At 37.7% G+C, this 14,813-nt stretch overlaps 1 protein-coding gene across 6 annotated transcripts; it reads right to left on the bottom strand.

Annotated features, from left to right (window-relative positions):
* Positions 1 to 1,016: 1,016 nt before the first annotated feature.
* Positions 1,017 to 14,066, bottom strand: anln (anillin, actin binding protein). Of its 6 annotated transcripts, none has more exons than XM_027175604.2 (24): positions 13,883 to 14,066; positions 11,568 to 11,718; positions 9,177 to 9,590; positions 8,022 to 8,356; positions 7,574 to 7,928; positions 7,222 to 7,421; positions 6,964 to 7,141; positions 6,699 to 6,791; positions 6,373 to 6,593; positions 5,951 to 6,102; positions 5,714 to 5,855; positions 5,487 to 5,622; positions 5,223 to 5,411; positions 4,869 to 4,995; positions 4,734 to 4,782; positions 4,584 to 4,637; positions 4,454 to 4,486; positions 3,916 to 3,937; positions 3,715 to 3,824; positions 3,450 to 3,503; positions 3,101 to 3,187; positions 2,886 to 2,993; positions 2,639 to 2,811; positions 1,017 to 2,467 (listed from the first exon to the last, which is right to left on the bottom strand). In XM_027175604.2, the coding sequence occupies exons 1-24, from the start codon at positions 13,898 to 13,900 to the stop codon at positions 2,353 to 2,355; spliced, it is 3,516 nt and encodes a 1,171-aa protein (XP_027031405.2). In that variant the 5' UTR covers positions 13,901 to 14,066; the 3' UTR covers positions 1,017 to 2,352. The 6 variants fall into 6 exon arrangements, with proteins under 6 accessions (XP_027031405.2, XP_027031403.2, XP_027031404.2 ...); XM_027175602.2 differs by having other exon boundaries at positions 3,715 to 3,827; XM_027175603.2 differs by having other exon boundaries at positions 3,715 to 3,827; positions 5,951 to 6,099; positions 13,883 to 14,065.
* Between the last annotated feature and the right edge of the window lie 747 nt (positions 14,067 to 14,813).

Genomic DNA, 14,813 nt, shown 5'->3' on the forward strand with positions numbered 1-14,813 from the left:
ATATATATATATATATGTATGTATATATATATATATATGTATGTATATATATATATATATATATATATATATATATATATATATATATATATATATATATATATACGTACATATACATACACACACACACACACTTATGTTAGCATGAATATGACAGGATAAACACACAACTGTGGAAAGTGGGAATTTGGATTATTTCAAATTTTGTTCTATAGACAAAGAACATTTCATAACGATCTTCATTATGTGTTCACTACAAACTTAGAGTAAGTTTTATGTACCTTCCTATGGACTTGGAAGCCTTTCTGACAGGGAAACACTTGTAGATTCTACATAAATTTACTGAGGAGCAGCTGCAGAAACACTAAGTTTCCAGATACAATGGCTTTCTAACATTTAAAGGCTTTTTGTTTTTTTTACAAGGTCAAAAACGTAGTTTCCAACACGAAAGTGTTTCCTGAAACAAACATTTGCCTGGATGCTTAGTGTTTTCAACCTTAGTTTTAGTGACACGGTCTGTGATTTGATTATGCATTCGTCAGAGCAGGCAGCTACCAATGGCTCAAAGGTAACTAAGAACAAAGCTGCTACCACCATGCTTCACTGTAGGGTTGATGTTTTCAGGGTTATAAGCAAACTTGGGTTTCTATAGTGCTTTGTGCCAAGGCATTGAAGATCCTACATTCACATGTTTGCTGAGTGTACAACCTTTGATAAAGCTCAGCTTTGTGGAGTGACCAGGCTGTCATTGTCTTGTGAAGAACTTCTCCAAGTTGTGGAGACATTTGGTTTCTTACAACTATTTGCCCATTAGGCAGTTGTTGTTTTGGCATACAGTTCCATGACTCAAAATGTATTGGTGTTTCATAGACTGTTTGATATATTTAAACAAACCCTAATTTATACTTTTCTAGAAAATTGTAGAACATGCAGTTATAGCTCTCTCTCCACTGTGCTTTTTTATTCAAATAATGAAAATACATTCTGTATAAATAAAGTGATACCCATACACAAGACTGGTTAAAGCTGCTGGCTTTTATTGGTATGTCAACACTGCATATTACTTTGCACTACATATGGAGTGTTAAAACAGGGCAGGAAACCAAGAAGCACACACAACTGCTATAATAAACTTATCCACGTGTCACAACAAATCACAACATTGTATTAAGGCTCTTAAACAGCCATTTATGTGCATTTAAGCCAAACAGAGAAACGTGCTCGATTAAAGTAAAAAAAAAAAAGAGAGAAAAAAAAAAGCCATCGTCTGCTTTGTGTCAATAACAAACTCTATACTTAAGTGAAACGTATGTTTTAGATCTTTTAGCTTAAATGATCTACTCCAAGATAAAACAGTTAAACAGCTACTGACATTAACGTGCATACTTTAGTAGTAGTTTCAACACCACAGAATACAGTCTTGGCACTCTATATCATAAAGCAGCGTAAAGTTAACTGAGAACACAAATAAAAGATCAAAAAAGGAGGGAAGGAGGAAAAAAAAAAAGTTCCGCCATCTATCATCCTTGTTAACCAGCCAAATTCGACTGCCCATACATGAAATGTTTATAAAGTACTTTGACACTGTTCAACCCACAAAGAAACATATACAACTATAATAAAATCTCCCTGAATAAAAGCAAATCAAGCAAAATCCTGAATAATAAAAATGATGTGCTTTCAATATTTACAAGTATACTAAAGGTATAAAATACCACAAAACTAAAAATCTATCGAAGATGTAGGCATGAAGCCTGAAACTGTATTCATAAAATCAAGAGCTATAGTTTTCAAAATATTGTATACATGAAACACTTGTGTTAATTTGACATAAATACACTACTGTGTGTTTTATGATTTATATGGAAGACTGCTTAAAATAAGATAATGCAAATGCTTTTGTGTGGTTTGAGCTGTGTACACAGTATGTCCCTATAACTGAAGCTGGTACAAATTCCATGTTTTATTACAGCACATACACTGATAGTTAGGCAAAGTCGGGTTTAAATATAAAGTTTAAAGCAGAAATTTTACGTATATATAATTACATTATATGTAGTCTAGAGCCAATTAAACTAAATCTTCCGGTATAACACATGGTATTCTTTTTGATATTATAAACAGTCACTATTTAGTTATTACAAATATTGTGTGGTGTATTATTCTGTTAAAAATTGAGCATTTCTTTATTCAAATTTAATCTTCCGTGTCCATGACGTTGGTCAAATATACAATTGATTAACTATATACTCCACTGTAAACGTTTTGTAACTGATATTGTATTGCACTTCTCAGCAAAAGGTTTGATATTTTTTGTAGAATTAGGACCCATGATCTTTGTCTCTGTCAGGTTCACACTGGTCTGTAACATGAGTCTGGCTGCCACATTCGCAGATCTACTAGGATTTGATTGAGCTTCCGCATCCACAGATTTCTCTCATCTTTAGTGTCAGCACTAAGCCAATTCCTGTTAAAAAAGGAATACATAGATTACTGATAACATTCCAGAACTGAAATTCCTTTACGTTTACTACTAGGTTTGCATACCATTAGCGCTTCTTCACATATTAGTGATAGTTGAAATATTACTGGTTATAAATCACAGATTGTACTGTTCATGTACTGGGAAGAGTCTTACTTTGTGACACACATGGTGTTCTTGCACTGGCTGACCAGAGTTTCTTTGTCATCGTCCCGTTGTGGTCTCACTGTAATCAGTTCAAAGGTGTTGGGCCGGGCACAGAACTCACGGTTAGCAGGCTCCACTTTCCTACTTACACAGCTTGCCAAGTTGATACGACCAATAGGATTCTACAAAACAGTTCACATATTTAATAATTGATCAAACCCATAGCATTGATGGAATCACACTTAATCATGCCTACCTTGCGTTTTTCATCATCAGGATAAGTCCAGTAGGAGATGCAATACCCAGAGAGGACACACCATCTCCTATGCCAGGCTCCAAAACCACTGACATCCTCAAACATGGTCTATAAATTTAGACAGATGTGTCAATGCAAATTCTGTGTAAAAGCAATCATTTGTATTACGATGAACTGCTCTTTGGTGATATTTATGCAAGGGATACAGAACTGACCAAAAAGCCCCTTTCCTGCACATGAGAGTCAACCTCACACTGCATCCTGAGGTAGATATGGCCTTCCAAGGGACAGAGAAAGGGCACCTAGATAATTCAAGGTGAAGAAAGGAGAAAATTTGTCTCAGTTAAGCATTAGAAAAAAAGAAAAGGAAAAAAAAGGATACAGTATTTATGAAAGAGAGAGAATGTCCGAACAAAATCACAGAGAGGGTAAAGAATTGAAAGCACACACAAGTGACTTGGGTTAGAAACAGTGTAAAGCAGGTGCAAAGCAAAATATGATTAAGACAAAGCAGCCAACAAAGCCAACCCGTGTGTTTGCTGAACATGGAACGAACATGAACACCTTATTCTGAAACATGTCACTGAGAAGCCTGCTCTCACACACTTCAAATTTGATCTATAAAGAGAAAAATTAGCGCAAATAAACAAGCTGATCTCTACAAGGAAGATTGTTCCATGCTTGTATTAGGAAGACCTTAAAAACATGCAAATTAAGTGCTTACAAAGAACTATTTTGTGTCCTGAAAAATCCCATGGAAAAAAGGAGCTCAAGTTTTCGCATGCCAAAACCATCTCTCTATTATACAAAACCATTCCACAAAATGTACCTTTTCCAGGGGAAATTTGTTTTTTCCAATAGCAGCCAAGGTTAACTTGTGTGATCCAACAAGAGCAAAGTTACTGGAGCGCACTGCATTCGGGCCCCCAGGGCTGGCCACTACTACAAACACAAACATGGTGTTATACAAATTATAACATATCAACAGTAAAACTATGGCAATTAGAGCTAGCTTTTGTTTAATACTCACCAGGTGTTTGGTGATTGCTTTTCTGTTATATAACAGAAGAAAACAAACAAACAAAAAAAGTCATTATCATCACATAACTAAACACCCAAAGCATGTAGTGAATATGAATAGCAAGGTAAATGTTCTGCTTATTTACACATTTAAACTCAATAAAAAAATGATTCCAGCACCATCAACTAAATTTCTTTTTTAAACCCTTACAGTCCAATAGGCTTGCTTGACAATAAATAAAACATTAAGATTTATAATGTCTGTCTGGCTGAAGTGGTATCAGATTACAAGTGAATCAATCACATCAACACTGTCAATGCAACCTGAATGTGTAGCTTCAGAACTCCTTAGTAAGTGCAATTTGTCTCAGCACATTTGTGAAAATGTTTAAGGATAATCTCCTCCTTAGGAACAGTCAGTGCCTTTTAGAAGAACTCACTGTTCTTTACTGCCTCTTAGTGGTGAGAAAATGTCTGAGACTATGTCCCAGAATATCATGCATTTCCTGTCACTGCATAAACAGTTAACAAAGCAAGAGCTTACTTACAGTGATTGCAAGGAATCTCTTGGGAGTGATTGCCTAATGGAAGAAGACAAATTCTTTAAAATGTGTGCCCTGTTATACTACAAAATGTCTAAATAGTAACAAACAAAACTACATAACAAAAGACTTATACCTTGGACTTAGCTTGCTTCTTTCTTTTATCAACAAACGGTTCACGTTTCAGAACCTGAGAAAACAGAATATTTAGCACTATTTAGTAATGTAATGTATTTAACACAAAAAATATGCATGTTTAATACAGAGAGAGAGAAAAAATACTTACAAGATAGTAAACCTCAATATCAATCTCAAAGTCACTGGACACATCAGGCCTGAAATTTAAAAAGAAAAAAAAATGAAAATGAATGTAATAACAAGTGGCAGTAATGTCCACACTGGTAACAGCAGTTATACTCACAAAGTGAACTTGGTGGTAAAGGTCAAGGCGTCCCCACTCAGTGCACTGTTGGTGCTGGCCAGAGGAGTAGCAACTGTATTTTCAGCTCCAGCACGGATCATCACGAAGAAGTAATGGCTTCCAGATTCTTTATTTAAAAAGCAAAAAATATTTTGATCAGTGTGAAATATAGCTTTTGATAAAAATCTCATGATATTTTCAAATGTAGCAGTACAAAATAGATATGAATGTAATCATCTATTTTAGTAACAGAGTCAGAGTTATAAAAGTACTGAATATTTACAATACACTCACGATCAAATCTCTTGCCAAATAACCTTTAGAGAACACCTAAAAATAAAATGGAGGATATACCAGGCCTATTAGCGGTAGAACAGACAAAATCAGCCTTAAGGGGTAATCGTAGCTCTTGCAGAGTGATGGAGCCCTTGGAGGCAGGCACACCCATGTCTTCTTGGGCTTGGGAAGAGCTTTTCTTCTGAGCTGCTGGTCCCTCTGCCTTTAGCCGATCCAGTTCAGCTTTCAGAGCCACCCTCCTCTCAGCTGGAAAAAGAATAGTCCATTAATTCTAATACAAAAAGCATTGGTCTACATATCGGTCTGTCACTCATCACTCACTGGCTATAAGCAGCAGCCGCTCAGCTTCAGCCTCCACCTGAGAGCCCTTTCCATGCTCCTCGTCTGTGCAACAGTTCAATGCCTGACTGGCTTGGTGGATCACTGTCTGCTGCATGTTCATCTCATTAGTCAAAGCCTGAAAGAACAAACGAGACCGTTCCCCTTAGAACTAACCAATTACACAGGTACATATTTCTCAAAACTAAATAATAATTCCTTTGACACACCTGCATCTTTTGTTTAATGCTAATGTGACTGGCATTATGGGGTTCTTCCAATCTTTGAGACACATCTTCTTTCCTCACGATCACCTGTTTCACCTGAGGTCTCTCTGTCTCCTTCATCCTGACTGATCTGTATGCATCAACGCTAAAACACAGGAAGAACTCATTAAATACCAATACGAGTTTTAGTAATTTATATGATATTTAGCGTCGTATGTAATCATTACACTGTAGGATTACCTGTAGGGTAGTTTGTGCTCTTCTTCCAGAGCTTCAATGCTGTCAGAAGAGCCAGCACGAAGCATTCGTGTCCTCTGGAATTTTGTGGGTCTGGAAACATGCTCAGGTGTCCCATTTTTCTCAATAAATGAGCTGGCTGGGGTTGATGTCTGCTAACCACAAAAACAACTTATGTGGTATTTAAAAAACATTTATAATATTTTGGTAATGATTATAGTTTGTGGTCCACCAGGCTTGTGAATTAGGGGTGACAAACACTAGAACCAAACTGCCACAGAAAGAGTGGCAATTTACAGGGCTCATTTACACATACCTAACTAAACTAATCAGGCTTATTTCTTCTTGCCGATTTTAGTGGTTTAGAGGTTAATACAATCTGATTAAAGATCTGTTCCAAAGTTCAACACTTGTGCTAGACTCACCATGACTTTCCTCTCAGGGCTCTTGACCACAGCAGCCACAGTCTCTGTCAGTGGGGTGAGGAGAGACATGGAGGAAATGTTTAGAGCATCTTCCTCCTCATCCTCTTCAGCATCATGCTCATGATGCTCTTCCAAAACATCTTCAAAAAGGTGGTTAATGACGTCAGAGTTAATGGAGCCATCTACATTCATCTCAATCTGACGTATCTCCTCCTCTGTTTCTATAAAAAAAACATCAAGAGGAACAGTTAAAGGATGTTCACAAATACATCATTCTGATTTAAGCAAACATTAAAAGCACTCCATGTGGCTTGTCATCATCTTGCCTTTTTCCTTTTGCTTATCCATTTCTTCTTTTTCTAGTGAAACCTCTACCTTCTTTAATGGGCTTGACAGGCCAGGCTTTACATTTGATGTTTCTGATGAAGTAAAGTAACCAGTTAGAAGAGAACTCTAGCTGAAGTCAGTCATCAAGTCATTGTGCTTAAGGATACTTTTGTACTAATGAAAAAAAATCTAAATGTGAATGGAAACAACCATACTGGGTCAACCAATATTGCTGGGCTGCATTATATTATATTGCCATTTTACCATTTTCACAGAGTTTTTTCCCTAGAATATCCAGGACTGCTGCTGACGGCTCAGCGTTAAGTACTGGATCAGACATTTTAGTGGGGTCTTTTTCCTCCTTTGTGAGATCCTCTGTGCTTTTCGACACCTTGCTGTTCTGAAATCGACTGCGAACCTGTGCCAATTCTACCTCACGTTCCTAAGAACAGTAAATTATTTTCAGATAAAAATGTAACAGCCAATTCACACAATATGAAAGGAAAAAATTAAGAGACTCACCATTTTCTGCTTCTGAGTGAGAAGGGAAGTACTGGAAGCTTCCTGTGTGACGGCAAGTCTCTCCTGAAACAATCTCGATTTTTGAGTTGATGGTGGTGTAGCAATAGGTGTACGAGCCACACCAACACCGTTAAGAGGAGAACTCTGATTACGTTCCTGACACCTTTCCCCAAAGCGCTCCAAAAAAGACTTGACACCCCCTAGAAAAAATGCAATAATACGGGACCCCCCCAAATGATTAAAATATAATACAAACTATGTGAAATCATACAAAATTGCAGTTTAGTAGAGAAACAATAGAACTTGATGGTTTAAAATCAATTTAAATTAAAACATTTTATGAGTTATTCACCTGCAGGCCCAACTGGGCCACTTTTCTGTAGGGGTGTTGAATCCTTTGTCAGCCTCCCACCAGCCTGAGAGAGCACTACACTGGAGGAAGAGCTGGTAGGAACATTTGTTTTTACAGGACTTGCATTAACCACTTTTCCTGGTCCTAGTTCTTTGCATGGGGCCTTCAGAGGGCTTTGGGAAGAAGACAGGACTCTTCCAGATATGAGTGCTGTGGAGAGAGGACTAGAGATGCTCTTGGCAGGGCTGGATGCTGGGGAGAGGTGTCCTTTAACCAATTTTGTCTGAGGCACCTCAGTCTTCTGTGGACTTGGAGGGATCACTCTGGATGACTTAACTGGGGAATAAACTGGCAGCTAGAACAAAAACATGAAGTGTGATTAACATCTGGGTAAAAAACAAACAAACAAAAAACACTTCTAAATGATAATATGATTTGTGTCCCCCACCTGCTGAGTGCTGTGGACAGGCTTGCTGGCAACTGGCTGGACAGTCTTAGCTTGCTGTGCAACAGAAATTGGCTTGACACTAGTGCTCATTCCCACATGTGCTGAAGGAGGAACACAGGCTGTGCCAGTCTGCCCTTGTGCATTGTCTCTGTAAGTGGGCGGATGCCCACTGTCATCTTCCCAGGAACTGATTGTCGCAGCGAGGTCTGCCAGTCGGCACTTCCTGCCTAATGGCTTCTCAGATGTGATGGCTGGAGCTGGATTAGTAGCAATCTCCATCCTCTGAGATTTAACAGGGGACAGAGCTGCACTGTTGAGAGCTGGTTCATTGTTACCTGTAAATACATTTCAATATGTATGAACATTTTGGGGCTTTTTACACCTGGTCACCTCATGCGTTTTCTGTGATCCGATAGCTATCCGATCGTAAAAAGACCAGGTGTAAATGCCCTCCGAAACGTTTTCAAGACGGATATAATCCGATATGAATCCGATCGTTCAAACCACTGGACAGGTGTAAATGAATGTGGTTGTTTAAACCACATTCGTCAGCGCTATACTCCTCCCAAACGTAAGTACGTCACTCTCAATTGACTCACAAGTCGTACGTGGTGAAAGAAACAAATAACATGGACGACACGCAAGCACTTCTTGCTCTTTGGAGCGATGAAAACATCCAACAAAAGCTTTGTAAAACATATCGAAACAAAAGTTTATTTAAGTATATACGCCAAAGCGTGTTCCATTTCAATTACCCCATAAATGAGGTCAAATATATTTGCATTTTGGGCGGGAGTAGAAAGATCAGATTAAAATTCGATTTGCCAAGACGCATTTATGTGGCCTAATGTAAATGGAACAGTTTTAACAAATCAGATAGCTATCGGATCAGAGAAAACACGAACCAGGTGTAAAAAGGCCCTTTGTAAACATGAAGAAATAATGTTATTTACTATGATCAGAGTTAAAACATTGAACCCATTTCATTAAGAATAAAGTCACAGTGACATTTTAATTCATTTATAAAGACACAAGAATGTATATAAAAATAAATCATATTTTAAGGTCATAAGCAACCATAACCAAACTTAACAGGCCAATTTTATATCTAAACATGGTAGACAGTCATCCAAGACCTAACTGACTCAGACCTACCCTCCAAATCCCAGTAGTGCCTCTGTTCTGCCAGTCTCTGCAGACGAGATTTCATGTTACCGGCAGCCGGAGTGGCAGAAGTGCCTTTGAGAACTTCTCTGCTTTCCTCTGTCATAGAGTGCTTCATCTCATCTGTGCATCCTGTTATGGTCTGTGAAGGACAAGCCTCACTTTTCTCAGTGTCTGAAAGAGTGTGTGCAAGCCCTTTGCCTGAGTCTGTGCTAGATGTCACAGCTAGTCTTTCCACTGTAGCTGAGTGAATACTGCTTGGTGCTATAGGACGATTCTTGTCTGTTGTGGGCTCTGAAGCGGTGACCTGAAAAGTAAGAGGTTCCTTGTTCTCTTCCCCCTTGCAAAGAGCATTCTCCTCTGAGCAGCGGCGCTTGGAAGGAGAGGGTTTGGAGGAAGGCAGTTCTGCAAAACAAACAACATATTTTATTTAGACAACTTTAAAAATAGCACAACCAACAGCATGGTCATTCTCTGAATTATACAACAAACATTTTAACAACAGCCAAAATTAAGAGAAATGCTCTTCAAATAAATCGCCATAACCAGGATTAAGGCTGCAATAATAAATTCTATTCTAATTATAGCCTTTTCCATTAAGAATTAAATAATGGTGTGCTTATCCTATGGAATGGTTGTAAAGAGTCTAGGGCAGGGGTGTCAAACTCAGGCCTGGCGTAATTATATTTGGCCCATGAGATCATATCAAATGTGCATTACAGCTGGCTAGCCACATGCTCCGCTAATACTACAAATCCCAGAATGCCTTGCCACTGTATTGAGACGTAGTCACGAACAGCAAGCACCCCATATTCTCTGTTGACAGTCGTTAACAACCATGCTACAGTCACATCGTGCAAGTTAATTCCACCCTCCACAAAAATGGCCAAACGAAAGATGGACAATAGGAGCTTTCAAGAGGCAGATGATCTGTTCACGAATATAAAGGACAGACGTGTTTGTCTTGTGTGCGGAGCTAACGTGTCTGTAATGGAAGAATATAACATAAGAAGACTCTATGAAACGAAACATTATGAAACGAAACAGAGTGTAACAAACTGATTTTCTTTATGCACTTTTTCTACTCCAAGGCCTGAAATGTTAATAGTCGAAAAGTTGGATTTTCATTGAATGAAATTATTATTTTTGGTTGTTTTGTTGTTGGTTTTGAAAAAGATCCACTTCAAAAAGGAACCTAAAATGATAGAGATAAAAATAAGAAATGATCACCACTGATGTGTCTTTTATTTCAAATTTAATTTCTTATGTGTTTGTAATATCAAGCTCTGGTTGTTCCAAATCCTGTGTTCAAGCAAAACTAAAGTTTGTTTCCATATGAAAAAGGTTGAAAATAACATAACAGTCGCAATTAATTTTTCAATAAATATTCAGCTTGCCCGTGGCTTTATCTCAGGGTGCTTTCACACCTGCCTTGTTTAGTTCGGTTGAATCGTACCAGAGTTCGATTGCTCATTTGGTGCGGTTCGTTTGGGCAGGTGAGAATGCAGCAATCGAACTCTGGTGCGCACCAAAAGCAGACCAAACAAGCGTACCGAGACCTCCTTGAAGAGGTGGTCTCGGTACGCTTTCAAACAAACTCTGGTACGGTTCGTTTGTGGTGAGAACACGATCAGAGATCGAATAGACCTAACTGCAAAAAGTTTTGCGCATTTTGGACTAAACCAGCTGCCGTAGTGGCAATATTGGCGGAAGATGAGCATGTCACAGTTTCGCAAAAGTAATGCTCGCCGCCTCCTGAAGTGTCTTGCGATGCGTCTTCACCCTTTGCAGTGCATTAAGATTCTGAAAATGAAGACTTTGCATAGAATGCTGTATACAAGCGATGTAGTAGATTACAACCACGAACATAATCGCAGTCGTCTCTCCATGGTGTACTGTATGCTGTGTTTTCCTCTTTTTGTTTACTTCTAGAGTTTCGTTGAAATTTCCCGCACGTTTATTCTAACCAATCGAGAAGCAGTTTAGGAAAAAACGCTCAAAGACATGTGGCCAATGAGTGATGTGGATGTTATTACATGACTGCATTTTGGTTAGTTTCAACTGGTGCGGAACAGAACGATCAGTGTGGTGTGAAAAGGAACCAAAACTGCTAAAAAGCTACAATGTATCATTTATTTGCTTTTGGTCTGGACCAAATAAACCGAACTATAGGTGTGAAAGCACCCTCAGTTTTATATTTTGGCCCACTGTGAATTTGAGTTTGACACCCCTGGTCTAGGGCATTAAAATCAAAGCTCTCCATTCGTGTATTTTGACCTACGACAACGGATGTTTCTGTTAATTTAAAATGAATTATGCAATTATTGTGCAGCTTCATTCAAATTAACACAAACTTTAAGACTCATTTGAACAAAACGGCACCTTTTTCAGTTGGTGGCTGACTGATGACACTGTTCGTCTCTGCAAGTGGCTCTCTGGATCTCTTGGTCATATGGCGATTGGCTGCCGTGGGCCTCTCCGCCATTTTCTTCTGAAGATTCTCCCTGCGAGCTCGGGTGCGCTCTAACAGTTTCTGTGTAAACAGTAAAAACAAAGTGAATGGGGAAACTCTGCAAGAGACATGTTTACAGAAGATTTTATAAACATGCTCTAGATGACAAAAATATATAAATAATAGTTTAAAAAATTGTTTATTTAACAATTATAAATGCTAATTTCTAACAATAAATTATATAATCAACCAATAAAAAAAAATTAACAGCAAAAATGTGATCGGCATACAGACTGAAAAATGGATGAATTGATATGTTCATATACATTTTAATACCAAATTTTAACCCCTCTCTCAATCAAATATCTCAGCTGATAAAGTGAACAAATTTTAACTTATCAGTCAGCCTAGTTGAACACAATCTCATATTTTAGAATGCTAACAACTGTAACACTGTCCTGTATCAAATGAGTTTAAAAGTTTCAGTTCCTGTCTCACACCTGCTTTGTGCCTCGAACTTCACTTGTTCCTCTCAACAAGCGATACAAACAGAAAGTTTTATATTCTCTAATACATACTTCATTTTACTTGCTATTAAATTCAGTAATGCAGATCACCAGTATGAAGTAATCAGTTATTCTCTCTAAACAATCACGTAATGAAGTACTGTCCTCACAGCATTATAAAACTCATTTTAAAAGACTCATCTGTATGGATATTCTTTAAATCTGTACCCCTAACAGGCGATGTGACACAGCCATGGGTGTGAAATACTTTATTTTCTTGCGGTGTGAAAAAGCACACACCCTAGTCAGTATATAGGTATCATGTAAATGTGTTTAATTATATTTAATAATGGCTCCAAATGCAGAGGAAAATTATTACTGTATATAATTAAATTCAAATTTATTTGTAAAGTGCCTTTTTTTGTCTCAAAGCAGCTTCACAGAACATAAACATAGAACAAAAGGTTATTATAAAGAATCATAAAGATTAATAGAATACAAAATTCAAGATTAATATTGAATATATTTAAATGAGTTTGTATTTATCCCCCAATGAGCAACTCTGAGGTGACTCAGGCAGCAGTGGCAAGAAAAAATTCCCTTAGATGGAAGAAACCTTGAAAGGGGAACCTCATCCTCATTTGGGTGACACTGGAGGGTGTGATTATAAATATACAGTCTGACAAATGTTGTATTGATATAAAAACACATGGAGTTGCCATCTCCTCTATAGTATCACAGAGTCTAACTGGAGCTGGTAGATCTCTAGATGCCTCAGGATTCTCACTGCCTCATCTCAGTGGAGGTCCAATGGCCATGGTGATTTAATAATAAAGTAATTTACATTTCCAGCATTTGGGAGACGCCTTTATCCAGAGCAACTTACATTATCTCAATTTTTATACACCTGAGCAAATGAGGGTTAAGGGCCTGCCTTGCTCAGGGGCCCAACAGTGGTAGCTTAGTGGACCTGGGGATTCCAACACAGTAACCACTAGGCTACCAGGACACCATTACAATAAGTAATCTGTATTGATGGGAGTCCTGGAGTTTATTTTAAAAAACAAATGCCATATTTTTCCTTTGACTGGCATGAAAGGTCTCTTAGCAAGCATACATATTAGCATTCTATATCTATATAATATAAAACAAATCAAAGACATGACAAAGAACTCAGTATAACGACACACATCCCCAAACTCGTGCAGCCTCACATTAACGACTGGAAAATCCAGTTAGTGACTGTCAGTCCAAAAAAATGCTGTCACGTGACATGAATAACTCATTTCATTGGTGGAGAAAAAAAAAGACATGACCAAAAATCATACTTTCCTCACATGAGTGTTTTTTTTTATTCTTTAAGATTTTTCCCCCGAAAAAATATTTTTAGATTCCAAAGCTGTGTAGAGATATAAATAAAAACCGTATAGCCTTCAGAACAATCTCTGAATGTCTCTGAGGCAAACAACCAACGCCTTAAACCAACCCAGCACCAGTTAAACAAATATACCGGACGTTTTTCTAGCTGAATATTAGCTATATTGCATTCACTACGAATGTATTCGTCATTTTTTATCGTGTGATAAAATGTCTACACATTTAATTTAGTGTACAGTTAGAGACATTCGTTAGTACTTTAGCTAATAGCATTAGCTTTTTTTCACAGTTGGTCTGAATTGTAAACGTTAGTGTTTAATCTTTCCCGCATTTAAAACACAGTCTTAACAGAAGGTACTTACCTCGGTAAACGGATCCATTCCAGAGTAATTTAAATTCTAAACTCAAACTAAACAACGCTGTTAAAACCTTTCTGATGAGAAATCTTGCTAAATCTTAATCTGCACGCGCACACACACACTACTGCTACTGCTGCTGTTCAAAATTTGAATTTCAGCGCTGCTCTCGATAAGCACTCACTAACGGTCACGTTAACGTACGTCATCGACCCTCCTGCTCGGCTCGATTTCATTTCAGACCCTGTCCACTTCCACTACTCCCTTCAGCGCCGGAATGCGTCTCGCATTTGATGCAAACCTGTCAAATTGTCATCGAATTTCCAAATAATGTGAAATATTAAATTATTTTAAACGATTTCGTTCTATAAAATCAGCGCTACATGGAAGATTTCCTTATAAAGGGATTAGAAAAATAAAGGATGCATTTGAGTCGCGCCCCATATATGGTCGCGCCCATCGGTATGGCAGCCATATTGCCACATCTCCTAGGTGTTGATGTTTGAAAAGTGTTGTCGCGAATCATAAGTGATTTTTCCAGACTTTTACAAGGTAATTGTTATAGCATTTATTTATTTAGAAACCAATGTTGTATATTAGGGTAGTTTTCCCTTCAACCCCAATTGATAAAATGGAAAATATGAATCGTGGTGTGTAATACATAGTTTTTTGCCCTGTTACCTGCGGGTGCCAATATTTATGATACATTCAGAAGAGGATGAATCAACCGTAACACAAGCTATACGCCATTCAATAACAATTGGAAATGTGTAATTTTGCTCATTATTTATTTTATTCACGTTTTCATGTGATGATGTTGGTGCTTTAATATCCACTCCTTAAAATGCTTAGTGATTATATAGTAAAGGTACAATCATAGTTACACTTCATTAAATTGAGAAACTCTATATCTATATATAAAATGAATAACATGCAG

Source organism: Tachysurus fulvidraco, chromosome 24, assembly GCF_022655615.1.
Source record: "Tachysurus fulvidraco isolate hzauxx_2018 chromosome 24, HZAU_PFXX_2.0, whole genome shotgun sequence".
In the NCBI taxonomy this organism is placed as follows: domain Eukaryota; kingdom Metazoa; phylum Chordata; class Actinopteri; order Siluriformes; family Bagridae; genus Tachysurus; species Tachysurus fulvidraco.